This window comes from Pleurodeles waltl, chromosome 8, assembly GCF_031143425.1.
Source record: "Pleurodeles waltl isolate 20211129_DDA chromosome 8, aPleWal1.hap1.20221129, whole genome shotgun sequence".
Lineage (NCBI taxonomy): Eukaryota > Metazoa > Chordata > Amphibia > Caudata > Salamandridae > Pleurodeles > Pleurodeles waltl.
In genome coordinates, this window is record NC_090447.1 from 152225599 (window position 1) to 152245935 (window position 20337).

At 43.3% G+C, this 20337-nt stretch overlaps 1 protein-coding gene across 19 annotated transcripts in view; it reads right to left on the reverse strand.

Annotated features, from left to right (window-relative positions):
- The window catches only part of SYTL2 (synaptotagmin like 2), a 389039-nt gene that overhangs the window by 26379 nt on the left and 342323 nt on the right, over nucleotides 1-20337 (reverse strand). For all 19 annotated transcript variants that reach the window (XM_069203964.1, XM_069203962.1, XM_069203967.1 and 16 more), the window contains one exon: nucleotides 1796-1874. In XM_069203964.1, the coding sequence (XP_069060065.1) occupies nucleotides 1796-1874 (79 nt within the window). The remainder of the gene's footprint in view (nucleotides 1-1795; nucleotides 1875-20337) is intronic.

Here is a 20337-nt window from a genome sequence, read left to right on the forward strand (position 1 = left end):
ACATATACATACATATATATACATACATATATACACATACACAAAATCAAAAAGTCTTGGTTAATGCCAAACCTAATGAAGCTCCGAATTACATGGGGTAGGATAATAAATCGGCTTAACTGCATCTAGAGTATTTTCATTTTACAGGGGTAGGAGAGATTTATTCTGGCAAGTTAAATAAACACAATGCCAAATGAAAGGGAGCTCAATTCAGTCAACATATGCAGGGTCACACTTTTAGGCTTAGTTTCTCTCGTCAAACTCAGGACTTACATTCCTCCTGCCCCTATTGTTAAAAAACCAGAAGTGCAGCTGGAAGTCTGCTGCCTAAAGCACCATTTTCAGAGATGTTCTGGCATTGTCCACATCATTAAATTGATCAACAGCCCAAGATCCAAGGAATAGATGTATGGAACGCTGATCTGCAAGCAGAACAAGTTGTAGCCACTCCTGAGCTTGAAGGAGATTACTCTGGTAATGCAACAGTTGCAGCTAAGAGAATCCTCTGCAACACCTTAGTGGCCTTGAAACACAAGGGGATGAAGTGCAGGAGACTCTACCAACAAATACAGCCGTCTACATGACACCATCATGGACTACAGTAGAGGCTCCTCAATGGTAGCACGGGCAGCACCTTCGGATCACAATGCATGTAGTCATGAGCTGGGATGACTTCAAAGCATAAATATGACCTGACTTAGAGTTTGGTGGACGTCCCTTATAGCCTATGGAAATCGTAATATGGAGGATGGGATATTGGTCACATTTGTGATGGAATAACCAGTCTTCCAAACTCCAAATCAGGTCCATGGTCAGTTCTGTTTCAGTCAAAACAGCCTGAAAATTGTGTATTTTATTCTATATTCATTAGGATTTTAAAAAGAATGTGCAGTTGGACTTGGATAGTAAGATTGCTTGCAATACAATAAACAACTGCAGATACATGCCTGGCAGTCTGACTGCATTCCTTACAAGTTTTTTGATAAGTGAATATAGCGGAGCATAAAAACACATGCAAAGTAATTGCCAGGCTTTACCTTCCTAAGTGCAGATTTTTCAGTCTCTCTCACTGCACATTGCACAAAACCAAGGCTATTTTTGGTTGTGTGTGAATGTGCTGCCTTCGCAACCTTTGACATTGTGGACCACCAATAATACTTGCCTCCCAGATCATCACGACCACTGCCCTGTTTTTCCAACTACAGTAAGGCTTAATTCAGAGTCTACTTTTCATCCTTTACACAATTGCAGAAATTACATGATTATGTAGAAACTGTTTTTTGTTTTTGATTATGCATAGTTGAAAAGAGACCCACAGAACCATTGTTGTTTCTTTGGTACACAGCACCCCAGTTCTGGTTGGGCATAAGAAGTTGGTCCTGAATGCTTTTACATTCATTACACCAGTAGGCAGCATGTTCCCGGTCCTTAATATTAATTTAGAAAGCGCACAATTTAAGGTTTACCTTGCTATCCAACAATCACCATTACACTGTTAATGGATTTTCACTTTACTCTTCCCCCCTTCTGTGTTATGGTAAACAGAGTCAGCATCTGCACTCAGTTGGTCACTTAACTTTTCATGCATGATTGAGATAAAACAACAGAGGGTGTTGGCTAGTGAGTGGAGAGGAGCATAAACTGGCCTGCCACCCAATTTGCCTTGCAACATCTTAAAATTACAAAATGGTCTATGCTGTCTGTGACATACTTTACCCCACTTATAGGTGTCTCTTCAAAGGCTTGAATCCATAAATTGGTGGCATTTTTTAAATCATCTCCAATTATTCCTTACCTGAGGTTGGCACTGTGCTGTGCTTGAGGGCGACAGTCATTTCACCCCTATATTCGAGCCCCATTCCAGCAGCAGGTGTCTGTAAAGGTACAAATGTGGGAATCAGGAAGGAATAAGCTGCATCAACTTTGACAAAACCTTCAAGTTCACAGTTCCAATGCATTTTTCTGAATGAGTTGCTCTTAAAGTTGAGATAGTCTAAGTGGAAACATAAGAATAAATGTACAAGTGCATTTATAACTTGAGTACCTAAATTGAGGAGTGCTATTTTCTGTTTACTACAATGGCCAAACCCAGGATGAATTTCTCAATGTAATTACTTGAATTTAACATGAAAACACCTGAGGGATAATGCTTGCTCTGCACTCATCTGTCTGTGACTCAAAAGTGGCAGGATGGAATCCCAGTGGTCACACTTAGCTTCTCAACCCTCCACATTCAATAAAGTGAGTGACATCGAGATCAGCTGCTGGAGAAACTCTGGTTTATGTAGTGGGATACAAAAGCACTAGTGATAATATATTATGATTTGCTGTTATTATGACACCCTTTTACATTCTTCACTTACGTCAAGACCTTTCCCTTGGTGTCTCTGAGCATTCCTGCGGCCCAGAATGCCCACTAGATACCAGGGATTTTTTTTTTCTTCTTTGTTTCCATACTGTTTTGCGTCGGGGAGCGGCCCCTTAGGCAAGGGTCGCTCTCATTTGGGGGGCATGTTTGTTGTGGCCATTTCTGCCCCCCTTGGGGGCATATCTGCCTATTATTTTTAGGCCAATCTGCCCCCAAGGGGGGACAGAATCCACTAGATGCCAGGGATTTTTTTTTCTTTGATTATGGGATGTTTTGCGTCGGGGAGCAGCCCCTTGGGCAAGGGTCGCTCCCATTTGGGGGGTATGCTTGTTGTGGCCATTTCTTCCCCCCTTGGGGACATTGACCTATTTTGTTTTAGGCCCATCTGCCCCCAAGGGGGGCAGAAGCCACTTGAGAGAGAGAGAGAGAGAGAGAGCGAGAGAGTGTGTGTGTGTTTTGTTTTTCTTTTTTATTTGGGGGTGGCCCCTTGGGCAAGGGTCGCTCCCCATGGGGACACACTACTAAATGTATTTTCTGCCCTCCTTGGGGCAGATAGGCCTATTTTTTAGTAGGCCCATCTGCCCCTATGGCAGAATCCACTTAGGCACCAATTTCTAAATGCTTGATGGTTGGGTGTTTCTCAATTAACAAAGTATTTGCATTTGTGATAAAAAAAAAAAATCTCTTTTTGTTCTAGTTCAAAGCTTTTGCTTTTTTTGCTGTGGCTCCTTGCGGTTTTGGCGGTGGTTGACCTTCGGTTTGCATAGTTGCATGTTTTAGGTATGTAATAACAATTTATTCCAAAGGAGTACTTTTGCCATGCATGAATGACATATTTGTAGGTGGTGTACTAAATGCAGGTTTGTGTGTGAAATTGTCCTTAGATTTGTGCACAATGATATTTGTGTTGTCTTGTTTCTAATTTGATTTTCTTTCTTTCTTTTTAGTGGGATATCATTGGTGATTGCTGTGTCTGTGCAAAGTAGTTGCTGGTGAGTCAAGCTTTTTCAGGCAAGTGAGTGGTATAGTTTTTGAGTTTATAACTCTTACTGATAAAGCTACACTTTATTACTTATCTTACACAGTGCTGGTTGTTGGTGGTGCATTTGTCCAGTTAATTTTCGTAGGAAAGATCATGGCTAGCCGCAGGATGACCGCTCAGCAGGTGGTTGGCATGCTTTTTGAGTCATTGTCTGATCATGATTATGAGACGGACTCTGCATCTAAAGCAGAGGAGGAAGTAAGAGATTCTGGCAGTGAAGTTTCTGTCGGAGAGGAATCTTCTTATGAGGAAGCCACACTCAGTGCAGATGAAGGGCCTGTTTTAGAGGAGGACACTGATGTGCCATTAGTGCAGCAACCTGGGGCTGAAAGGTTTCCCGTTAGAAGACCTGAACTCTGGGTTGCCCCAAACATGGAGCAGCCAGAGTTGCCTGCCTTTACTGGTCTCCGGGGGTTATAGAGTCAATACAGAGAACTTTTTGCCTGTCAATTTCTTTGAGTTATTTGTGGATGATGTGTTTTTGGAAGAGATTATTGAGCAGACTAATTTGTATGCGTAGCAGTATTTGAGGGACAACACTGCTAGACTTAGGCCACACTCTAGAGCTACCCAGTGAATTCCCACAAATTTGGAGGAGATGAAAAGGTTTTTGGGTTTGACTCCTTTGATGGGGTTCGAAAGGAAGCCGTCACTGGCTTCCTATTGGTCTACTAGTCCCTGGATGGCAACAGCTATATTTCCTGCAACCATGAGTCGTAATCGGTATTTGCTTCTTCTTAGGGTGCTGCATTTTGTTGACAATGCATTAGCCTCGCCACAAGATCACCCTTATTCTGACCGTCTTTTTAAGATTAGGCCTGTCCTTGATCATTTTGTACATCGTTTTTCAGAGGTCTATGTTCCAGGCAAAGAAATAGCTGTGGACGAGTCTTTGGTCCTATTCAAGGGTTGTTTGGTTTTTAGGCAGTACATTCCTAGTAAGAGGGCATGATATGGAATTAAATTGTATATGCTGTCTAAAAGTAGTACAGGATATGTGTATAGTTTCCGTGTCTACACTGGTAGGGATTCCAGTATTGACCCCCCCTAGTTGTCCTCCCACTTTTGGAGTTACTGAGAAAATTGTGTGGGAACTTGGCAGACGAGTGTTCAACAAAGGTCACCATTTGTATGGAGATAACTTCTACACTGGAGTGCAGTTGTTCAAGGAATTGTTTAGAGTGGACACTGTTGCTTGTGGCACAATTCGTTGTAACCAGAAAGGCTATCCAAGGGAGCTTGTCTGTAAAAACTTGAGAGGGGACAGTGCAGTGCCTTGCAGAATGAGGAGCTGCTATCTTTGAAATTTTCAGACAGGAGGGATGTCTACATGCTAAGTACCATCCATGATGAGAGTTCTTCCCCCGTGACTGTTTGGGGCCAGGTTGCTGAAGTGCGCAAACCTGTGTGCATTTTAGATTATAATAAGCACATTGGAGGTGTAGATAGAGTTGATCAAAGGTTGGAACCTTATACTGCTATTCGTAAGTCTTACGTTTGGTATAAGAAGTTAGCAGTTCACCTCTTCCACTTAGCAACTTTTAATGCTTTTACTGTGTTGTTCAAGGATAGGTCTCCAGAGTCAAATATGGCATTTGTGAAATTTCAGGAGTCCGTGATAGAGAGCCTTATTGTGGTGGAACAGACCAGAGTTCCTAGAGAAGCAGTGGTGAAGGATGTGGCTAGATTCAAAGATCGCCACTTTGCTGAGCACATTACTCCCACACCCAAAAAAAGACTTTCCAGCTAAGAAATGTAGAGTGTGTGCTTGAAGAGGTATCCGGAGGGAGTCTTGAATGTACTGCCCAGATTGTCCTTCAAAGCCTGGGCTATGTGTGGGTGGTTGTTTCAAGACTTACCACACCCAGAAGAATTACTGGGAACAACCATGAGTGTAAACTGCCTGTTTTGTATTTTCATGTGTTCAGTTTCATGGTTGGCATTTCTGTCATGTACTTAGAGCTTTTGTGTTTGTAGTTTTGTAATCATTTCTAATTAGTTAGTGGTTTCTTTGTTTAAAAAAAGTGATGCCTACAGTGTGTGATGTGGTGCTTGGCTGACGGTGTACATATTGACTTGCTGTTGGCTACTGCAACACACTGCCAGCCAAACGCCAGTCCGCACACTCCCATCAGCTGGTGTGATTGCTATATCAGGCATGTGGGCGTATGTAAGTGATGGGCCCTTGAGTGGCGCTGTCTGTCGATGCGAGTGTAGTAATGTGCTAGGCCCGTGGCTGGCGGCTTGAATGGTCTTGTGCATGTCATGTATGAAAGGTGTGTGAATGGACTGTAAAGCGGTTGGTGACTTGCCGTGGCTTTACAGCTCACGAGCTGTGAGTCATTGGTTCAGTTTTTTGGCCTTTCAGTTATTAACAGTGCATTTCATTTTTGTGAAATCTCTTGTTAATAAAATTTGAACCACTGAACCATCACTCACCCTCGTGCCAAATCCAACCAGTATGTGTGGTAAAAATGACAAAGCCTGCTCCGCTGTAATCATGCGTCGCAGCACACCTGTGACACGCTAGGTGTCTCGGGTGGGACCCCGATGATGAAGCATGCCACCAACTTGGTTGGTGGGTGAGGGGTCTTCTTAACATAACCTAAGTGCGTTTCTTTTCACAATTTTAGTGTTTGGAACATCACATGTGGACACACCAAAATGATCTATTACAAAAATACCTGTATTGGTGGGGTCACCTATGTTTTTGGTCCTGGGTGCGGCCTTCATCTAGGGAAACCTACCAAACCCAGACATGTTTTAAAAATGGACACCCCAAGGAGTCCAAGGAGGTGTGGCTTGCTTGGATCCCTCAACATTTTTTTTACCCAGACTCCTCGGCAAACCTCAAAATGTGCATTAAAAAATCATATTTTCCTCATTTTTCTTTGTAGGATCACCGCTCCGGCACAAATTTCCTACCACCCAGCACTCCCCTCAGTCCCCCAAGTAAAATGATACCTCACTTGCATGGGTCCCTATAGCAGAGTCAGCCTAAAAGATGACTAAAAGAAAAATATGTGCTTATCAACTCGCTGTGCCATCCCCTAAATCTCTACAAGTTTTTGGCCTTTTTCTGTTGCAGGCACCTGGCCCACCCACACAAGTGAGGTATCAGTTTTATCAGCAGACTTGGGGGAACGCTGGGTGGAAGAAAATGTGTGGCTCCTCTCAGATTCCAGAACATTCTGTCACCGAAATAAGAGTAAAAAGGGTTTTTTGGCCAACTTTTGAGATTTGCAAAGGATTCTGGGTAACAGTGCCCCACAAGTCACCCCATCTTGGATTCCTCTAGGTGTCTAGTTTTCAAAACTGCGCTGGTTTGCTAGGTTTACCTAGGTGCGGGCTGAGCTAGAGGCCAAAATCCACAGCTAGGCACTTTGCAAAACACAGCTCTGTTTTCTTTGTGAAAATGTGATGTGTCCACTTTGTGTTTTGGGGCAGTCCTTGTCGCAGGCGCTAGGCCTATCCACGCAAGTGAGGTACCATTTTTATCAGGAGACATGGGTGAAGACAGAATATCAAAACAAGTGTTATTGCCCCTTGTCTTTCTCTAAAAAAAATTCCCTCCAAATGTAAGACAGTGTGTAAAAAAGACGTCTATTTGAGAAATGCCCTGTAATTCACATGCTGGTAGGGCACCGCAAAATTCAGAGATGTGCTAATAACCACTGCTTCTCAACACCTTATCTTGTGGCCATTTTGGAAATACAAAGGTTTTCTTGATACCTATTTTTCACTTTTTATATTTCAGCAAATAAATTGCTGTATACCAGTTATAGAATGAAAACCCATTGCAAGGTGCAGCTCATTTATTGGCTCTGGGTACGTAGGGTTCTTGATGAACCTACAAGCCCTATATATCCCCGCAACCAGAAGAGTCCAGCTGACGTAACAAGATATTGCTTTAAAAAATCTGATATTGCAGGAAAAAGTTAGAGTAAAACGTGGAGAGAAATTGGTGTTTTTTTCACCTCAATTTCAATATGTTTTTATTTCAGCTGTTATTTTCGGAAGGAAACACTTGTAGGATCTATACAAATGACCCCTTGCTGAATTCAGAATTTTGTCTACTTTACAGAAATGTATAGCTTTTTGGGATCCAGCATTGGTTTCTCACCCATTTTGGTCACTAACTGGAAGGAGGCTGAAAGCACAAAAAATTGTAAAAATGGGGTATGTCCCAGTAAAATGTCAAAATTGTGTTGAAAAATTGGGTTTTCTAATTCAAGTCTGCCTGTTCCTGAAAGCTGGGAAGATGGTGATCTTACCACGGCAAACCCTTTGTTGATGCCATTCACAGGGGAAAAAAAAAACACGAGCCTTCTTCCGCAGCCCTTTTTTCCCATTTAAAAAAAAAAACGAAATTTTCACTGTATTTTGGCTAATTTCTTGGTCTCCTTCAGGGGAACCCACAAAGTCTGGGTACCTCTAGAATCCCTAGGATGTTGGAAAAAAAAAGGATGCAAATTTGGCATGGGTAGCTTATGTGAACAAAAAGTAATGAGGGCCTAAGCGCGAACTGCCCCAAATAGCCAAAAAAAGGCTCGAACAGGAGGGGAAAAGCCCTGGCAGCGAAGGGGTTAATTAGTTTGACTATATTTTAGATTTGCTATGTGTACGCTGCTGATGCCCTGTTTTGGTGCAATTGCTTTCCATTTATCAATACAGATGCTCCCTGCTGCAACATTTTTAATAGTGTAGGTGGTAATTTAGGGTCGTATTTGTATAGAAATTTTGGTATTCCATCTTTGTGACCAGATTTGCCACCTTTGTGCACCTAGGTTAGTCATGCTTTTAGTTTCCTCATCAAAAATGGCCCCCCTTGAGTCTTTTTATTATTTCAATTACTCTCAGCACACATGCATGCGGTTCTAGCGTTCTCACCGTACAAAATGGTATGAGCAGTCGACACGCTTTGATATACAATGTGTATCACTGGTTTGGGTGTGTTCTGGCAGCCTGTTGATTGCTATCTATATTTGCAGTCTCAGCCGTATGGGAAATAATTTGGAATAATCAGATGAGCTTAGGCTCATGTAGTGCCATCGGAGAGGTTTCACTGTTTCGGGATGACGATAGTAGTTAATACCAAGCAGTTCCCCTCGAACCAGCCATATTGCTTGACCGATTGGCTTCATATGCCAACCAGCCTTTTGCATTATTTTTAGGCAATTAAACTTTGCGTTTCATTTTTTGCATGATTTAATGTGTAGTTGTAACAATTACATCAAAATGTGTCATTCTGACCTGTTCTTGGCTCATTTAATGTTACAGACGAAATTGTATCTCTTTATTGTGTGGTGGTATTCAGCACTGACTAGTTTTCTTTCTCTTTTTTGATTATCTAGACCGCTATTCGCATTTTAGCTACAGGTGAACACCTTGTAACCACAGCTAAGGATCACTTTGTAGATACATAGACTTGGTTATTTGCTTACATCGGATGAACGCAGTATCATAGCCATACCAGGTGGTAATATTGACTTTGTGGGTTATGTAGGAAAGGCTCTGATTCTATGTCAGTACCGGAGGCTCGGATTATGCTTCTCTTTCCATGCTTTATTTTTAACAGCAACCAATGAAAATCATGGAAAAACAAAAAACTACATATCCCAACACTTGCAATATCACGTCATGATCATAGAGGAGGAAGCCTATAAAGTGTTGAACCACACCCAGCCACTCCTCTTTCTTTGCTGCTTCGCAGCCAGTTAAGTGGTTTTACCTTTTTCCTCTTATCAGTATATATAAACGTTATTGTGTATGGGAGCGGTTTTTCCCCCTCTGTTTGGATCGCTTTTTAATTGTGTGGAGTGGGATCAGGGGCGCGAGGACTCGCGCGTTCCCGCACAGTCCTCTCTTTATAGCCGGTGTTGTGATTTTATTAATTATATTATTTTATTGCACGCGCTCTACGTGAGAGCGTTATCCGGAGCAGTGCAGCCCATGTGCACGCTTCTCTCCGGAGTTTCATTCTGCCTTGTGGATCTCAATGTGAAGCCACGTGTTGTTTACTCTGCCCCAGGGGGGCCTGTAATTTACTCGAGTCCCGAGCGCTTTGTCAGCCAGGCCGAGTCTGTTGTTTGCCTTGCCCCAGGGGGTCCCCTGCCTGTAGCGCTCATGCCGGAGCGTGTAGATCTTTATCCTAAAGCCTTTTCAAGGCCATTTCACGCTCTACAGTGGTTCTTCCTCTTGCCTGCATAAGCGCAGCAGCGCTGTTAATTTACTTGCTATATTTTCACCGGCTCAGCTCCCCAACTACACCCCAGTGCCTGTACACTGGGGTTGAAATACATTTTTATTCAGGCTGGGCCTGCTTACAAGGGTATAATTAACCTCTTCACAAGGCAGCTCCCCCCACATCCTAATTGATTTGTTTTTTCTGCCCTGCTTCTTTCAACTGTTTATACTGCTCAATTGGAGCCCTTCTGCTGTTCAACAGTTTGGCTGGCTACGATGACCAAGCCGAGGAATTGTACTATCTGATCTGGATGAAACAGCTGGTTCTTTTGACCAAGATTTAGTATGTTCTCTTGACGCAGGAGTGCGTCACTTGGTCAATCAGGCTTTAGCTCAAGCCATTCAACCCATCAAACACCATCTCTTGGGTTTGGTGGAACAACAGGGCTGGGTAGCCCCCGCGGGCGCCCAACCCATTGGGGAATCTTCCCTTTCAACAAACTCCCAGGCTTCTAAGCAGATTACTAACCCGCATGCTGCGGACTTTGAATCCCTTATAAGAAACATGGTAAGGGAGCATGACTATAATGCGGGATCGCAAAAGAAAGCTGTTAGTGACCCAGCTTCTTCTTCTTCTGAGCACTCCTCCGAGCAGGGGGATGACCCCCCTTTTAAGCGCAAGAAGAAAGTTCATCACCAGGAGGCTCCTTCCCCTAAGGTTCTGACATTCGAACCAGAGGACATCGTGCACCCCAGATCGTCACTGTGGTTACCACCCCCCGAGGTGGCGGATTATGTGGAAGCCCACATTAGACACAGCTTCGATAAGGATATTCGCTCTAGGCTGAGGTCTGAGTGTTCCAGACCAGATTTTCCCTCCAAAGTTACCGAGACCCACGAATTAGATCCTACTCTGGTCACTTTCCTCAAGAAATCCGCAAAAGACCCAAAGAAGGGTATAGATTGTGCCTGGAGCGGATGCCAGGATAAGCTGTTGGACATTTCCAGTCCTTTAACTAAGATTTTAGAGTTGGCCTTTCAGGCCAAGGAGTCGGGTGAGCCTATCAACCCGGACATTCTAGTAGGTTGGGCTCAGAGAGCTCATTGCTTCTTGGGCAATGCCAATTGCGCCATATCTTCTGAACGTCGCAGATCTGTGTTGATGAAGCTAGACCCTAAATTGGCAGATCTCGCTGCCTCTGAATCAGGCCCCGTGGCCCAGGGTTTGCTGTTTGGTTCCCCCTTTATGAAAGAACGTTCCAAGTTTGTTTCCCCTTACGCCAGTTTGGACAAGGCACAAGGATCCATTAGGAGAGTCCTGTGTCCACCTTTTAGAGGGGTTGGACGCTACAGAGGGTGTGCCTTCGGCCGCTTCAATCAACAAGGCCCTCAACGTGGCTTCTACCAGCAAGGAAGAGGAGGTTTTCAGGAGTACGACGACTCCTCTTCTACCTTCTACCCGTCGAGACCAAGATCTGGTCGGGCAGATTCCGCAGGGGGAGATCCAAAGGCCATCAATCTTTCTCCCAGGAGTCGGGAGGCACAGGTGAGCTTGATTGTAAGTTCAGAGGTAATGTTGGGGGGCAGAACTCAGAGTTTTTTGGAGGCTTGGTGTCTGATTTCTTCAGATGCTTGGGTCTTCGAGACCGCGAGGGGGTTCAAGCTAGAATTTTACGAGTCCCCGTATCAACAGTGCCTTCTCAGGCAAGTATATTTTTCCCTTCAAGAACACAGTCTCATTTCCGCAGAAATTTCAGCTCTAGTAAAGGGTGCCATTGTCAGGGTTCCTCGTCACCCTTCAGGTTTGGTCAGCCCAGTGTTTCTAGTGGACAAGAAAGGTGGCGGTTCTCGCTTGGTTCTAAACTTAAAAGACTTCAACGGTTTTTTACTATATCGTCATTTCAAGATGGAGGGCATCCATTTGCTGAGAGACGTTCTCCAAGAGGGAGACTGGTTGGTCCACTTAGATCTAAAGGACGCTTACCTGACCATTCCTATTTTTCCTCTGCATCGGAGATTTCTCCAGTTCTGTTGGGAGACCGAGTATTACGAGTACATAGTTCTCCCCTTTGGTCTGTCTTCTGCCCCTTGGTGTTTCACGAAGGTAATGCGTCCAGTCGTGGAATTCCTTCGCTCCCAAGGGGTCCGGATAATAATTTATCTAGACGACATTCTGATCATGGCCCAGGATCGAGACCTGCTGTTGTCTCATCTGGAATGTTCAGTGTCTCTACTTCAGAGTCTGGGTTTTATAATCAATGGCCAGAAATCCATTCTGGTTCCCTCTCAACGGATAGATTTTCTGGGTTTCGAGATAGACCCGATATAGGCTCTATTGATTCTTCCCCCCCGGGAAGATTCATTCGATCAAGAGAGAGTTGAGGTCTCTATTATCCAAACAGACTGTATCATTGAGGGCGATTGCCCGCATGGTGGGCCTGCTTTCTTCTTCGATTCAGGCGATTTTTCTGGGTCCCTTGCATTACCGAGCCCTTCAACGTTTGAAGATATCTCATCTTCAGAAAGGTCTCAGTTATTCGGATCAGGTTCCCCTATCAGAGGAGTCTCGTGCAGAGATGAATTGGTGGTTGGATCATATGGAAGCCTGGAACGGCAGAGCCATCTTCAGCTCTTACCCAGATGTAGTGATAGAGTCCAACGCCAGTCGTTGGGGCTGGGGAGCCCGGTGCGGATCAGTGTCCATGGGAGGCAGATGGTCCAGCACGGAGTTGAACCTCCACATCATTTGTTTGGAACTCCTAGCCGGCTCATTTGCAATCAAGAGTCTCTCTCCCATCAGGGCGAACTGTTGTATTCTCCTTCGCATGGACAATATCTCGGCAGTGAGATATGTCAACAAGTTGGGGGGAACTCGTTCCCACATTTTAGCGGAGCTAGCCAAGGAGTTCTGGCACTTTTGCCTTCAGCACAGGATTTCAGTTGTGGCGGAATACCTTCCTGGGGCCAACAATTTGGTGGCGGACTGGAACTCTCGTCACCTGAGAGACTTCAGCGATTGGAGGTTACATCCCAGAGTTTTCAGAACACTTTCTGCGTGGTGGGGTCCTTTTTCAATAGACCTGTTTGCGTCTCGCCTCAACCGGCAGATAAAATGTTTTTTCAGTTGGAGACCAGATCCGGAAGCATCGAAGACGGATGCCTTTCTTCAGGACTGGTCTCAAGAACAGAGTTACGCTTTTCCTCCCTTCTTAACGATACCCAGGGTTTTGGCTCAGATCAGACGTCAGCAAGCAGAATTGGTCCTGGTGACTCCTCTTTGGAGATCCCAGGCTTGGTTCCCGTTGGCAATGGAGTTGAGTTGCGATCATTCGATCCTTCTGCCCTTCCGGGAGAATCTTCTCCAGGACCCTCTGGGTCTTTTGCATCCATTAATCCTGTTGGGTCAGCTATCCCTGGTGGCTTGGTGTCTTTCAGGGAAAGATGGAGCATCCCAGGGCTTTCGCAAGAGTCTTTCGAGTTCATTGCAGGTTCCTGGTCCTCCAGTACTCACAAGAGATACGCTTCGGCTTGGAAGCGATGGAGTTCTTGGTGTAGTTCTAGGAGTGCGGATCCTTCTTCAGCAGGTTGCTGTCTGGTCCTAAATTTCCTATCCTATCTAGTGGCGTCAGGTCTAGCTTATCGCTCTATCAATAATTATCGGTCTGCTATTTCGGCAGGCCATTTACCAGTGGAGGGTAAACCCATCGGGGAGTCTCCAATTGTGTGTAAATTAATGAGGGGTATCAGATTGGCTAATCCGCCTCGTCCTCGTTATTCTTCCCTTTGGGATGTGAATATTGTCCTTCGTTTTTTAGAATCTTGGCCTTCCAATAGATTTTTGTCTAGGAAACAGTTGTCAGATAAACTCACTATGTTGTTATGTTTAATTTCTAGTAAGAGAGTTTCAGATGATAGGGCTCTGGATTTGGCTGGGAGAGTTTTTTCCCTGGAGGGGGTTTATTTTTCTATTACGCGTAGAACTAAATGCAATCTGAAGGCCGTTTCTTATCCCTGTTCTGTGGACAACCCCAAACTTTGTGTGGTGCAGTGCCTTAGAGCTTACGAGGTGAGTACAGAAGAGTTTCGTTCTGATATGGGGGGACAATTACTCATTTCATTAGTTAAGCCGTATCATCCTGTTTCGTCAGCCACCCTCGCTAAATGGATGCGTTGGTTACTAAATGAAGCAGGCATTGATATTTCTAGATTTGGTTCTCATTCTGCCAGAGGCGCTATGGCTTCAAAGTCTTTGGCTTTGGGTTCTCGTTTAGAGGACATTTTAAGGGCAGCAGACTGGTCTTCTCCTTCGACTTTTAAAACTTTCTATTGTAAACCTATTGTGGATATTGCATCGGTGGTTGTGAATCAGTTTTGAACAAGCATAATCTGAGCCTCCGGTCCTGACATAGAATAAAAACATTTCTACCATTCGCGCTAAGAATTTTTCAATTCTATTAAGGACACGGAGGCGAGGATTATCCTGCCGCACTGTTGCATATGTTTATTGTGGTACATATTATTTCTTGAAGCTCATGTACAAGTTACTGTATTTCAGTGCTAACCCACCCTATTTAGTAGTAGATATAAGTATCTCTTTATGGTATTCAGTTTTTTATGGCCTGAATTTTCCTTTTTTCCTAGGAAATGACGAGAAGTAGCTTCAGCCCATTCTGGTATCGCTCTACTTCCAGTCAAGTTGGATTCCAGTTCTTCTGTTTTTCAGGATTTCGTTTTCAAGTTTCATGTTAAGATTGACTTATCTGTTGCGAATTTTGGACAAAGAAAGAGGAGTGGCTGGGTGTGGTTCTACACTTTATAGGCTTCCTCCTTCATAATCATCACGTGATATTGCAAGTGTTGGGATATGTAGTTTTTTGTTTTTCCATGATTTTCATTGGCTGCTTTTAAAAATAAAGCATGGAAAGAGAAGCATAATCCTCGCCTCCGTGTCCTTAATAGAATTGAAAAATTCTTAGCGCGAATGCTAGATTTTTTTTTTATTTTAAGGCACAAAATATTTGGATTTGGATATTCAGTTTCTATTCACTTTCACAAATATGCGTGAGGCACTAGATGTTCACTGGGTGTTGGTGTACAGGGGCAACAAACGTTTTACTTAAATTTTTAGTTCTAGCATATTTTTTAATTGGAGTTAGGGCAGTAACAATTGCTTTGGTGGATGTTCTGAAGAAGGCACTTTTGCACTGAAACGCACATTGATTTGATTCACTGTTATTGTGATTCCACCGAGAAGAAACTGGAACTAATATTGTGAGTGTCTTGGGAAGAAATATATTGATTTGATCCCTAGTTATTGTTATTCCATTAAGGAGAAATTAGAACTAACATTGAAAGTACATGGGGAAGAATTATATTGGTGATAACTGACCTACAATGTTAAATTATGTAATTGTGAAAGATCATGTGTAAGTGATCATTCCATGGACAGTTATAATGCCAATCACAAACATGAAGTAATTATAATGGATTTTCTTGTTTAGGAATGGATGAATTGGTTTAATTGGGTTTTTTCCAATTTCCAATTTGTTAGTCCGTTTTCCTGCCTGGAGTGTGAATGTGGTGTGATGGAAGTATGTATGTAATGTATAAGTCTATGTGTAGTGTTTTGTTTTCTGTAACAGTTTTCCATATGTTTGTATATTTAATATATCATTGACAATAATAAATAATTTGTATGTATCATTAGTATTTTGCTGTGTGTTTGTTTTTTCCCTTTCCTAGTTGTGTGTAAGTAAGTACCAAGTGTCCACAGTTCTTTATATTTTTCTATGTTTTCCCCTGGGTTGGAACTCGGAACATTATCAGGGGGCCGCCTCTTAACAGGCTTTCTTCCTATATTCCAAATTACAGTAAAGTATAGCGATACAGAAGTCTAGGATGAACACTGCCTGTTAGAACAGGCATCCTTGGTACGTTTTCCACTAACTTTATGTCTTCAGACCTCCTGTTTTTGCTCGCATAAGGATTCTGCGCACTTTGCCACTGCTAACCAGTGCTAAATTGCTTATGCTCTTTCCCTAAAAAGGTGGTAACATTGGCTTAACCCCAATAGGTACATTTAATTTACATATACATCCCTATTGGAGGGCACTACATGTGCCTAGGGACTGTACATTAAATGCTACTTGTGGGCTTACAGCACTGATCATACCACCCACTTAAGTGGCCCTTTAAACCTGTCTCAGGCCTTCTACTGCAGAGCCTGTGTGTGCAGTTTTAAACTGCCATGTCGACATGGCAGAGTAAACCTTTTGCCAGGCCAAAACCTTCCTTTGTAATATATATAAGGCACCCTAAGGTATGCCCTAGACAGCCCCAAGGGCCGGATGCAGTGTATTTAAAAAGTTTGACATGTAATTTTAAGTTTTAAATGTCCTGCTAGTGAAAAAAATCATACATTTGTTTTTCACTATTGCAAGGCCTATCTCTCCCATAGGATAACATTGAGATTACCTTATTACATCTTATAAGTGTAATTAACAATCTGGAACAGATAGACTGAGTTTGGTGTCTCTGCAATCACAATTTGAAATCCCAACTTAAGGTAAAGTCATATTTTAAATTGTAATTCTGAAAATGCCACTTTTAGAAAGTTGTCATTTTCTTACTTTAGCCATTTGGTGCCTACTGCCTTTCTCTGATCATATGTCTGGAATGAGGTGACAGCTGGGCTTTGTGTATTTCTCCTAGACAGCGACACACAATAGGAGTTTAGGTGTGACCTGATGGATCATCTGGGGAAGGATGGAAGGGTAGAGCTGGGCACAGCCTCACTAACATCTATATTGACTGTGTCCTGGCCAGACGCAAAGGACTGCATTGTGCACTGTAGTGAGCCTGGAGCTATGGTTGAAAGAGACTCTGTGCACGTCAAAGGTATGCCTTTGAAGCCTCCCCCACTTCAAAGGCCCAACTGGGTATAAGTACTGGACCTCTGGCACCACCACCTCAGTACACATCTGGACCTGTTGAATCTCTGCCAAGAAGTAGGACTATTGGGCCACTAAAGGGCTGCCACTCTGCTGGACTGCCGCTTGCTGGACACCTGCCTTACTGTGCTGACCTGCGGTCCTTTTGCCTGGGAGTGAGAAGGACTGGATCTACAGCTCTCCAACCCAAACTTCAGAGTGACTCCAAGGGCTAGTTGGCTGGCCTCCTGATCCGAAGTCTTCAACAAACTTCCAACCACCTTCTCCTGCACCTGGACTCTGCCATCTGTGAGTCTGTCATCTCAAGTGATGGCTACCCCAGTTCTGGATCCTTGAAAGTGGAGCTAAGGTGTTTGCTCCAGCAGAACAAAAGCATCCTCTGCTGCGTGGGCAGAACCAAAACATTGCGGCTGTTGTGTGGAACAGAGCCAGTGCATTGCGTTCAGAACCGACAATACAGTGCTGTCTTTGGCACAGTATCCCCCACATACCCCTCAATGACAGCCTTGACGATGATGCCAACACATTCCGCATGGCAGCTTCTGTGCCAACTGGAATCAATGTAATGCCTCAAGGTCGACGCAGAAAGAACCTGCACCTGAGCTCTACTCCATATCAGGACCAATGCATCACCATCACTACGTGGGGAACTTCGACGCATCTCCTCAACTGCGTGGGGAAGGGAGTAAAAAATAAAATTTACAAAAAAGACGCATCTCCTCAACAGTATGGTTTGGAACCAATGCAATGCTCCGAAACCAAGATTTAAGGTACTTTGGCTCAGCGGGCCCAACGGGGTCCCTGTAGCTTGCGCCCAAGCTCGGTCATGGTCTGCCTAAACTTTTGACTTTGTCACAGTCCAGCATGACCAGATATTCCCAGTTGGTGCCTTTGACTTCTAAGCACGATTTTACATATTCTTTAAAAAATCATTACTCAATTTCTACTTATTGGATTTTTGTCCTTTTGGTCCTGTTTTATTTATTAAATTAAGTTATATTTTTCGAACCTGGTGGGGGATCATTTTTGAATGGTGTTTTCACTATTTGAAGTGCTGCACAAATACTTTAGACATCGCCTTCAAGTTAAGCCTGACTGAACAGTGCCAAGCTACCAGTGGGTGAGCACAGGTTAATTTGGGGTTGCTTGTGGCCTTACTCTGACAAGAAATGTAGTTACTGCTTGATCAGGGATCACACCCCAGCAACCAACAACCCAATTTCCCACACTGACCTTTTCTTCCTAGAGTGTGGGTCTGAACCAAACACTGCAAAGAGGTTAAACAAAATTAAGGTTTAAATGAAGTTGTCATAGTAGGGAGAATTGTTTTGTGATACATATGCCAAAGAAATGATACACTTTTCAAAGAGTACTTGTCATTTTCTAAAAGCAGACAATCATACTATTTGTTTTCATAAAATCATATTGAATTTGGCACCTTCTTCTTTCTAGGTGCCCTGGCTTCCCTTTTCAATGCATTCCACCGATTCATCTAAACTATTCTGTAGTAAACTTTTGAACTGCAATTTCCAGAGTCACTTTTTTTTTTTTATGGGGGATTAACATTAATTAACAGTGTTTCTGTTGGTTTATCAAAATATATCATGGGGGATTTGCAACATCTCAGTTTGACTTCTAGAAATGTAGAACTGATCAATATGATAAGCCGATAAGAAGCAGCTTATGTATTCTGTGTGCCTGTTTAGCTGCTTAGTCTTACCACACTGACATATGGATTTCAGCTTAATACTTTCTTTATTAGTACAACTCATCCTGTATTTTCCCCAATTCTGTCCTTAATAACATCTATTGGCCATATCTGCTTTAATCACTTCTACTAGTAACTTGCTGAATGGTATCAAAGTTATTGCTACAAATCACACTTCATTCTGACATTTTGAAGTGTCCACAGAACTCTAAATGAGGGCTCCCCACAGGTAACAAGCTCTGCTTTTATCCCTCTTCAAAGGCTTTGTAACCCACTTTCCTAAGGGAAGAGATGTCACCATATATTACTGTGGATATAAAACACTGAAAGCAAACATTGTGCACGTCCTCTATTTTGCCAAATCTCAAAAAGGCAGTTTTTTATGTAGATAGTCGGGCTACGGTAGGCTTTATAGCAGTAAAATAGTTTTGTAGATTCTAAGACAACTGCAACTGGCCAAGACATGACACTGCTTACTTTTTACCATTTACAGTTATGAGCACACTAGTAATTGGGTCACATTCTCTAAGGTTGCCACCAGAATTGGCTGATTCTTTTTCTCTTGTTTATGGCTCCAGAAACCCAAGTGTAGGGCTTTTTCTAATTTAGAGCATTCAGAAAACTGCCTTCCTCCTCTCCCAATAAAACCAGCAGGCATGGACCCTCAAAGAGCACTTGTACTAGCCTGGTATTGCTACCTCTGCACAAATGTGCACATAAGATGTGGATCAACAGAAAAGACAGAAGAAAGTCAATTCCAATAGCTCTTTCCAATCTTCCTGACCTGCATTCATTGAAAGCGTTGATTTCTGGGACTGGCATGGCCCACACTAGAGCTATTAGTTTAAGCCAACAGGCTTCACCACCACCTCAAGTGATGATGTGTGTTTTTACACAGAAATGTAGTAATAATTACTGCCACACTAGACCATGGAGACATATTTCTCAATTGTATATGTTAAAATATTACCTCACAACCCATTAACCAGGTCATCCATGAAAGTTGCATTTTCTAAGCTCGACCCCTGGCAGCTGTGTCATTTTATGAAAATGGCATTTTCAAGATTGGTTTGTCCCTAAAGCCACCCAGGAGTTCAGCCAATTGACCCCTGAAGTCCACTTCTTTGTCCTGGGTACAAAAGGGAGCAGGCCCAGTCCTACAGATCTCCTCTCAGGTCACGCACAAGAGGGTCCTGTCCTCTTTTTTAGGTGCAGAAAGCATTCTGGTAGGTTGCCATATTTATGCCTTCTACTAATTTATGGGGGCGGGGGGGGATGAGCCCTGGGCACTCCCTAACCAATAACACCGGAAACAACCCTACATATCAGTAGTTCCTGTTTGCTTCTCTGCAAATAGGCCCAAACTGTTGCATGTCAGGGTATTTGCAAGATGGTAAAAATCTTTAGCCATAATAAACGTGGGCTCTGAGTGTTGTGGGAGTATAGGTGAGTACACTATGGAAATCACTAGTGTTCACTCGCATCTAAAACTAAAATCCAGCTTAAAGCAGGCCCTATTTTCACAAGCTAGGAGATATGCCTGGTAGGACAAAGGCAGTGTCTGCCAGAACCTAGACAAGGGATGCAGAAGAATTGTCCTGGCATACTATTCTCTCCTTTTCAAGTGTGACAAAGTATTACATGTGGCTCAAAAAACCTGTAAGACAGAATTTGACACTGTAGTGTCAAAAAGGGTGCCCACAGACCCATCCTTTGGATTCTGCAGAAGAGTCATCCTTGTCCACTGAGGTCAACCCATGGTGCTGCTCCTCGGAGGGGTTTCATACCTTGTACATATCTCATTAAAGCCTGAGCACAGGCTGGGAGTTGGCTGAGTCTAATGCTAATTAGCCTTCTGAAAGCTCAGGCTAATAAAGGGTACCTTTCTAAAAGTTAGTTTGACCATATATTTATCCAATTTTACTTTTAGATTCTTTTTTCTTAAATATAAAAATAAGTATTTGAAGGGCACCCGTATCTTGTACAAGTCAAAGGTTATAGATAAGTGGTTCCCAACCTTTTGACTTCTGTGGACCCTCACTTCATCATTACTGGAGCCTGGGGACCCCCACTGACTCTTTAT